The 9,664-nt window shown below is 34.8% G+C and overlaps 1 protein-coding gene and 1 long non-coding RNA gene across 9 annotated transcripts; both read right to left on the bottom strand.

Annotated features, from left to right (window-relative positions):
• Positions 1 to 531: 531 nt before the first annotated feature.
• Positions 532 to 1,365, bottom strand: LOC145029688 (uncharacterized). The gene has a single exon (XM_078978180.1). The coding sequence runs from the start codon at positions 1,363 to 1,365 to the stop codon at positions 532 to 534; it is 834 nt and encodes a 277-aa protein (XP_078834306.1).
• A 4,390-nt stretch (positions 1,366 to 5,755) lies between these two features.
• Positions 5,756 to 9,664, bottom strand: LOC145028869 (uncharacterized). 8 transcript variants are annotated; one of them, XR_013676225.1, is made up of 7 exons: positions 9,628 to 9,664; positions 9,417 to 9,488; positions 6,708 to 8,013; positions 6,402 to 6,484; positions 6,263 to 6,310; positions 6,065 to 6,150; positions 5,756 to 5,989 (listed from the first exon to the last, which is right to left on the bottom strand). It is a non-coding gene; the product is annotated as an uncharacterized LOC145028869 (long non-coding RNA). The 8 variants fall into 8 exon arrangements; XR_013676228.1 differs by having other exon boundaries at positions 6,708 to 8,049; positions 9,628 to 9,663; XR_013676229.1 differs by having other exon boundaries at positions 6,708 to 8,033; positions 9,628 to 9,663.

The raw sequence follows: 9,664 nt of genomic DNA, 5'->3' as shown, positions 1-9,664 counted from the left end.
CATCTTGGAACTCGCGTACAACTGGTATATGTGTTATTTCAGGCTTGTCCTGTTTGGCATCGAGAACATATGCCCAATAACTTTGACACCCTTTCTTTATATAACGATTTGCCTTATTCACTGATATCAAAATAGAGTCCTTAATTCGCCGATCACCGTAAATCTTTGCCATTCCTTTTTCTGGCACCCAAACTTGAACAATCCTATTTTTACAATCTATAATCACTTGGTTTTTCGACAACCAATCCATCCCTATAACAATATCAAAATCACCTAAGGCTATAGGTAATAGTTTTAACGGTAGCACACTACCTTCTATTTCGATAGAGCAATCATCATATTCCTCTCTTACTATTACCCAATGATCGTCACCAGTTTCAATTTCTAAGGCATGTTCTAGAGACTTGCATTTCTACCCAGGTTTTTTCAAAAAGTAGTAGACACAAAAGATCTATTTTCACCAGAATCAAATAACACCCTAGCATGAATTGAGTTTACTATGAAAGTACCTGTGACCACATCCGGGGTTTCCTAAGCCTCCTGAGCTGTCATGCGAAGAGCTCTAGCTTTTGGTCTACCAGTGTCAGCCTTTTTATCCGTCGACTGATTGTCTGTTATCCTCCCTTGATTTTTGTTACCTTTACTCTGGGGACATTCCGACTTAATGTGGTTAGGGGAACCACACCCGTAACATACCCTTCCTGTCTTACATTCTGTGGCTATGTGCCCTGGCTTCCCACACTTGTAGCAAACTTTCTGATTCATGTTACACTCCCCCTTATGATAACGGTTACATTTTGGATATTGCTTTACTCCAGAGCTTTGATCAACCTTACGTTCTTGCCTTGAAGTCTTGCCTTTCTTCGAATCATTATTCGTACCATCCCATTTTCTTTTCCCCAAAGCCCTGTTTTCACCTTGATGATTCTTCTCACGTTCGCGACCTTCTGCAGCATCAACAGCAGACTGGATAGTACCCGGTTTTTGAATTTGCACAAATTCACGGATAGCTGTTCTCAATCCCCATATATAGCGTTCCACCCTTCTTTCTTCTGTAGAAACATAAAATTCGGCAAACCTAGCTTTCTCCGTGAGCTTAGTGGTGTACTCTCGCACAGTCATATTCCCCTGCTCCAACCTTAAAAATTCTTCCTCCAACTGTTTAACCGCCGTACGAGGGCAAAACTTTTCTTTAAAAATTCTTAAGAACTCATCCCATGACATATTCTTGGCTGCCTCATGCCCCCTAACCTCCTTCACCATGCCCCACCAACGTATTGCCTCCCCTTTTAGCATTGTCGCAGCATAAATCACCTTGTCCTCATCCACACACTTGCTAGTATCAAACGTTCCCTCAATCTCCATGATCCATGTTGATGACAAATTGGGATCAATTTCTCCGTTAAAAATGGGTGGCTTTCAGCTCATGAACGTCTTGTAACTACAACCCCACCGATCGTTGTTGCCATGATGCCTTGTGGGTTGTGCAATACTTGGTTCACAACTCATATTTGGTTTACTGTACTCGTAGTCCTCTTCACCTCCACCTAAGTTACCTTCATACTCACCCATTATCGCTTCTCGTGATTGAGCAACTACATCTGGTAAGGTGTCTCGAATTGCTCGAGTAATCTCATCAGCCAACTCCTCTCTAGTGATCTTGTTTGCCGCACGACCCCTTCCACGACCTCGACCTCGGTGGGATCCAGAGCTACCATGGGCCGATTGTATAGGTATCGGTGCTGTAACAACCCCTCGGCCTCTTCCCCTACCTCTACCTCTTCCTTGGCCCCGTCCACGACTAGCGTTTGGGTTCAGTGGGGTTTCTGGAACATCTCCTGGTGCTCTAACATAAGCTCCAATTGGGATGCGCTCTTCCTCCGGAGTGACCCTAGTGAACCTCCCAGACCTTCGTGAAGACATATCAACTACATATTTATGTTTATAACACAATAAGTATAACAAACATAAATTTTATTCCAAATTATTAAAACCTCAAAAATAGACATATGTCTTGTTCACATCAAGTCACTCAAGCTAACAACCAAGAGAAATAATAAAAAAAGGACAAATCATTGCACTCCTACTTCCTAATTTTTAAAAATGATGTCATCATATTTCAATATTCTCTTTCCCTCCTTCAAGTACTTCCTTATCTTTTTAGCTTTTCGATCTTCGGGACCACTTTGAATGACCAGCACCTCAGCCTGAGGTGGTTCTCTTCCAACCACCTTATCTAGGAATTCGTAAGTCGCGGCCTTGGCTTGTTTTTCCCGAGCCACAAACCCTTCCCACAACTTAGTGATAGTGGGTTTCCTTAGCTCCAACACCTCTTGTTCCAACCTTCGTATCTTACGTTTACTTTTCTCAGCAACATCAACCCTTATTTGGTTCTCCTATACGAGCCTTGACCTATGTTCATCTATCTCTTCAATCTTTCTTTTCAAACTGTGAATCTCGAGTTATGCCTGTGGCATTTCATCTTTATAAAGTCGCTCCCAATAGGTACTAGGACTAGTTGGCGTGTACTCCACATAAGGCATATGGAACGTTTCGTATCTTTGTTCCACATGGTACTCCACGTGATTTCCCTCGAGTTCCTCCTCGGGGTCTTCTTCGGGCTCCTCCTTAGGATCTTCTTCGGGCTCCACCTCGGATTCCACATCCTCGTCTTCTTCATCCCGTTCAGAGAGGCTGAGTGGGGTCGTTGGTTCCAGACTGCCTTCCGATTCAGAGAGGTCTAACTCGACCTTGAACTTCTCGTGAGGAAGTAACCCACTAGTACCCTCAACTGACACCCCACCATCGACAACTTCCTTTCCACGACCCATAGTACCTACAAACGAGACGCATTCCAGATTAGGCGATGTACCGCTCCTCCCGTTTAAGCTTAGGTGTTTAAACAACGACTAATCTGCTTAAACCACGCTCTGATACCAACTTGTAACGCCCCAAATTTCAAATATAAATATAACTTAACATAGTCCCAAAACTTCCAAAAATCAAGATTCAAATACTAATGTAATTATTAATAGTAATAGCGGAAGCAAATAGAAATTTAATCAAACACTTGGTGCGCTACGTCTTCCTCAAAACTTGTTGCCTTCTTCAAGTCTGAACTTTATCCTTTCCATTCCCGCTGCCACTTGCTACGTTATTTCCTGGGTTGCATGCATTTAAAGATTCTAATGGGTAAGCCTAGGGCTTAGTGAGTTCGTGGTTTTCATGCATATTGACGTCAATAAAATAAAAATAATGCAACAATTTATCAATATAATTCTTTTCATTTCTTTCCACCCTTGATAACACATTAGGGAACTATTGTTATTTCCAGGGAACAAGTCCCTCCGCCGGGCACAACAAATATGCTTACGGCTAGATAAACAGAACGTAAGCTCTCCACCACGTACTAACACCCTGTACGACGACTAATAATAAGACCGTGTAAATACACCTGTTCCCTATATGTCACCCACCATTTTCACCATTTTATATGAAATAATTCACAAAATTTCACACAAATATTCATAGCAATAACAACGGTAACATCTAATTGCAAATAATTTAGAATAAACTTTTCATGCAAGCAACCACAAAATTCACACGAAACTTACCTTCTTGGCGTTTAGGTCTTAACGAAAGCTTGACACGCTACACACACCCTACATTCCACCAACAAATTTTCCTAAGGCAACAATTCTAGAAAAACATCCTATGCGATCATTTTGGTTCCGATATCCACATGTTTCGTTCAACCAAAATAGTGATTCTTATTTAAATATGTTGAATACGATGTTTATAATAACCTTCTCGATATATATAATTAAATAAAAAGGTTTCACCTTTAATCGTTAATATTGGAAAATACTTGATATAACAATAAATGATGTATTTCTTCGAAAAAATGGTATTTCCATAATCTTAACACATTTGAACAAAAGAAAAAAAAAACATATGGTAAACATGTTTGACATCTTTTGTACGTTACAAATTAACCATTTGTAAGTTGAAAATAAAGAAATGGCAAGTCATAAGAAAACAAAGGACCACATATGTAATATGTAGTTTCGAAGAATGAGTCAGGTGAGAGACTTTGAAGTTTGACCAACTACGTTTGACACTCTTTATGCATTTTATTATTATTATTATTATTATTATTATTATTATTATTATTATTATTTGAATGTTATACCAACAAGCAGCCTGACGTCTTCTTCTTCTTAACCCCTCACTGTTTCTTTTCCACCATTTTTACAGAAAAACTGAAGCTTTTGATTTAACCCAATATAATGGCAAATAAATATGTACAATCACTTCTAATTATCTCTATATCATATAAACATAAACCCATAAACAATTTTCAGTAATTCACCTAGGTAAGACATTATTCACTTTTTTTTCAAGAACTTAACATTCTAATTTTTTTATCAATTGAATCACTATTGGCCCCAACAGAAACGTGATATGGAACCAAAGCACATAATAGAATCAAACAAACCTAATCAAGCAACTTAATCAAGCTTAAATCGAGTGGTCATACCTTAATTTCAAGAAGAACTCCGAAAATCTTTAACAACTTCCACACCCGATTTCTCCTTCGAATCTCATTTGTTTCTTGCAATTCTAGTGGGGTTTCCACTCTATTTTTCGAGCTATATATAATGCCTAACTCAAAAACTGAAGGAGTCCTCTCGTTTTCTCGAATTTAAAGCCATATTGAAGAATGACGGTTTTGATCATTAAACCTCATAATTTGTATATAATTAACCCATTAATTGTGAACTAATCCTCTTTCTTTTAAATTGATATAATCAAATTATATATATTACATATATTTTTTTTGACACAAGTTATTACATAAAGTTGAATTGCAGAACTTAGGTACCAAAATAATATTTAAAAGTTTAAACAAGTGTGAGGTTTGAAACAATCATCCAAAACAATAGTTATGTTATAATCTTTTATGAGCTATTAAGTCTTCTAAATATACTTATAATCTTATATGCTCTACTCCACTTCTTCATCCAATTAATCTTAGTAAATTTCAAAATACTTATGTTAGACTTAGAAAGCCTAGTGTATATTCCTAGAAATCAACTCCTAAGGAAATTAGAAAATGACTAACTAGAAACATGTGTTTTAGAGACGGAAGAATCCGTCGCTATTCCGTCGCTAAATGTTGTTTGCGATGGATCAGCAACGGATTCACTCCATATGTAATTAAAACGTGGCTAATTTCCCAACGAGGGTTTTACGACGGATCTGTTTTTCCTTGCGACAAATGTAGCGACAAAATATCCATCGCTAAATGTCACTCAATGCATTTACTCGGGGCATCAGCGACAAAATTTGTTAAAGTCATTATGTCGCCGTTTTGCCGCAAATTTCTTTGATCAACTTTTTTTTCCGTAGCTAATCCCTTGCAAAATTCATATACTGATTTTTTTTCCGTTGCTGATCTGTTGCAAATTTTAGACATGATTTTTTTTCCATAGTTAATCCCTTGCAAAATTCATACATTAACTTTTTATTTTCCATCACCGATTCGTCGCAAACTATAGACATGATTTTTTTTCCCGTAGCTAATCCCTCGCAAAATTCATGCATTATTTATTTATTTGTTTTTTTGTCACTAATCCGTCACGAACTTGGATTATCATTTTTTGTATTATGATTCTAAAAGAAAAAAAATACTACAATCATCAAACTATTATACTAAAAAAACATCAAATAATGATACAACCAAACATTATAATACCAAAACTATCAAAGTTTACCAACGGTTAAGAACTGTCCACATAACATCAAACTCCCTGACAACGTTTTAACACCAAGAAATCCAAAGTACGCAACAGAGGTACAAACAAAAAAAAAGTTTAACCTTCAAAATAAACATCGGGAAATAAGTTTTCATAAAACATAACTTCAAAATAACATTTTAGTTGCTCTCTTCGTTTCATGTCCATCCAATCATCTTCGGTTCTCATTCCTATAAAACATTATTCAAAACAATCAAAAAATTATGAAATAATAATGATTATAAACCTGCAAAACTTAAGCCAACCTCTTTACAAGCAATGGTTGGTTGTCATCATCATGTGGGACCCATCAAGAGAGTGGACAAAGTTAGGAGGAAAGGCTGTTCTTTGTCTTTTCACCATCACATGTGATAAAAAAAAAAAAAAAAAAAATTAAAAAAAAAAAAAAAAAAAAACGTTATTTCTTGCATTTAGCATAATAAAGAAAAGGTTACGGATATAACCTTATCGGTTTCTCGTTGTAGTGTCAAAACTTGAAGAGATGTCTTAATCTACACATTTCAAAAAGTTTTGGTTCGTATTAGCAAAAAAGCCAAAATACAGGGGCTTGATTTGACAATTTGACATACTAAAAGAACTCACAAGATGCCTTCCTAACTTGCGGTGTGGTTGAACAACAGGAAGTCCAAGAGGAGTTGTCCGTAGTACTGGATCGTTTTTCCCTGCTATAACCCGTCAAAATTTATAAAATCAATAAATGCATAATCTTATCTTATAAAAATATAAAATTTTGACAAAGAACAGCCTTTCCTCCTAACTTTGTCCGCTCTCTTGATGGGTCCCACATGATGATGACATAGTTCTTTTATTAAACATGTGAGTTTATTTATTTAGGCTTTGCTTACGGATTTTGGGCTAGCAAAAGAGTTTGATGAAAATGCATGTCACCTGAAATTATTCTTGGTAAAGGCCATGACATGGCTGCTGATTGGTGGAGTGTTGGAATCTAGTTGTTTGAGATGCTCATAGGACAGCTGATTGTGATTTTCTTATTGGTAAAATTTTCCTTGTGAAATGACCGTTTTGCCCTTATCAAGTCTAATTTAATCTTGAACAGCCACCGTTTTATGGAGGAAACAGGGACAAAGTACAGAAAAAGATATTGAAAGACAAGATGAAGCTCCCTGCATTTTTCTCAAGTGAAGCACACGCCCTTTTGAAAGGGGTAAGTGTATTTATTTTCTAAAAAAAATTGAATATTGACAATGTTTGACCACAAAAAAATTATTTTTTTTAGTTGCTACAAAAGGATCCAAGCAAGAGGCTAGTCAATGGGGTAACAGGAAGTGATGAAATAAAGAATCATAAACTGGAAGAAACTGGATGCACGTGAAATCCAGCTGAGTTTTCGTCCGGAAGTTTCTGGAAATCAATGCATTGCTAACTTTGACAAATGTTGGACGGATATGCCCCTACTGAAATGGCTCATTTGACCTCTTTCAGGGGTTTACTTATTTGTTCTAAAAAACTTGTATTTCTGATTTTAATTTTAGTGTGTTTAATTACAACTTTATTTGTGATATGCTTATTCATGAATAATTTAAATTTTCAATGCATGATTGTATAAAATTTCGATCAAGACATAATTTTGAGTTTTTGAATAGTTCCCACTATATATAAATGTTATGGTTATTCATGGATTATAAAAATTTTAAATTGGAAGAAACTCTTAAAATAGATTATTGCGATATATAATTATATAAGTCCATAAATTAAAGTTTGTTTTATTGATTTATATATAGTTAAAAGAAAATATACAAAGGAAGAAGCTCTTAAAAATTGCAATTTTATTTTGAAAAAAAAAATTAGATGTCTAAACCCTTAAATTTTTTTGAGGTAACTAGAAGAAACAAAACTAAAAGCTCGTCATTATTTATTTTTAGATGTTAACATCTTTAAAAAAAATCTGCATTTTTATATGTTATTTTGTAAAATGTTATTCATATGATTTGAGTTGGGAGTTGGGGTTAAATGCAAGATATAGCAACATACGCCCATTTATTTGTTTATTGTTGCATCCTTCTTTTCTTCTTATTACAACATCTAATTCTCAATTAACCTGTTAAATTCAACTAGCATAAAAAAGATATAAAAAAAACAGTGTCTATTCTTATATGAAGGCACCAAAAGACATAAAAAAGAACATAACAGAGCAGAACGTACCTTGATAATCTCTACCAGCTGATCTACACCACTGTCATCAGGAAAAAGAGGCTGTAAACGTCCAAAACTAATAAAATAAAGATCAGCAAAAGCTTTTTAAAAGTTGGAACTTTAAAAAATTCTAAGCCACAAGAGCACACAGAGAAAAAAGGAACTGAAAGTTAAAATGATTCTAAAAGTAATTACAAAAATGGTCAATATGGTTTCTCATTTTTACTGTGTTTAGTTCCAGAATCAAAAGTCTTTCAACTTTAGTCCTTATTTCAAGGTTTCACATCATCACATCAATTATGGTCCCTGATTCCTAAAACTAAGAGAATATAAAAAATAAAACTAAGAGAGATATACATGATTTTAGTTTGGTAAAATGGGCAACCCCATTCCTATCAGACATAATGAAGCTAAAGAAGATAATGGACAAAATTACCCCTTAGAAGGTGCTTTCACATGGCTCGTAAATATAGGCCTTCAAGTCAACAAGTTTTGCAGAGTTTGGAATAAATTCATATGGAGGCAACACTAATTTAACAATCCATTTTAGGATCAAACTTATGCAAAGGTACTAATTACAATGATGCAAAATCATAAAGGGGAATTCAATAGTGAATCCAACCTTTCATTATCCTAAGGGCAATTTAGGAATTTCATGTACGGGTTAAAATAGCTTTTTCAAAGTTACATTTTTGTAATAAATAAGACTCATTTATGATAAAGCCACAACTTTTTATACATAAATGTACAAATAATTTCTAGATTTAGATTTTAGGTGGTAAAAGGTCATCAACTTGTGTTGTATATTCAAGTTTTCTTCTAAAACCACTCTTTGGTCAAAATATTAATGGAATTTGAAATAATGCGTAAGAGTAGAATATTTATAATAAAATCAGAACTAAAGAGATGGGTCTTTTATTGAAGTGTAAAGTCCCAAACAAACAATCAACTATGCATTTGGGCATGAAAAACTTATGGACCAACCAATCAACTATGCATCTTAGGACAATATTATTAGTTTTATGACACCCCAATATTTAAGGACTTGTAAAATCTACCCAATATTATTAGTATGTTGTACTTGAAAAGTTGAAAGTGGTTAATCGTAATAGTAATGTTAAAAGAATCGATAAGATGTAAATTTATACAAAATGGACAAAAGAGTGGTGTTCGAGTTGTTAGCATGATCATTAATTCAACTCTTTTGATGTTTGGAAATTTCTACAAAATGGTCCCCTGCTTTCTGATTTTTTTACCATATGTAGTTCAGAATAAAAAAAAAATCAATTTTGGTCCTTAATTCAAAGCTTCACACCAATTTTGGTCCAGAGAACCTCAAAATCGATATGAAACCTTGAACAAGAACAAAATTTTAAAAAGATTTCAATTGTGGACTAAACAAAAAACATAGTAAATCTTAGAAAGCACAGGTATGACACTTACAGACGTCTCAACTGAGTGAGATTCCCTAACTCAGGTGTGAGTATTCCTTCAAAAGATAGCCTTTTGAGATCACTTCAAGAAAAGAACCGATAATTAGTTTTGTCTAGAGAAACCCATAAAGAAAATTATAATAATTTACAAGTAATTAGTACTTTGGTGAATATCATCAATCAACTAAACATGAAAAAGGATATAAAAACCAAAATCATACATAAAGAACTCTTTATGCGTGATGGTTGAAAAATAAC

Source organism: Lactuca saligna, chromosome 2 (assembly GCF_052625555.1).
Source record: "Lactuca saligna cultivar CGN05327 chromosome 2, ASM5262555v1, whole genome shotgun sequence".
Lineage (NCBI taxonomy): Eukaryota > Viridiplantae > Streptophyta > Magnoliopsida > Asterales > Asteraceae > Lactuca > Lactuca saligna.
Note: the sequence above shows the minus strand (reverse complement) of the source record. Positions and strands in the feature narration are given on the sequence as shown.

Bases quoted from the DNA above. Each gene is read 5' to 3' on its own strand.
- LOC145029688 (XM_078978180.1), bottom strand. From the start codon at position 1,365: ATGGAGATTGAGGGAACGTTTGATACTAGCAAGTGTGTGGATGAGGAC.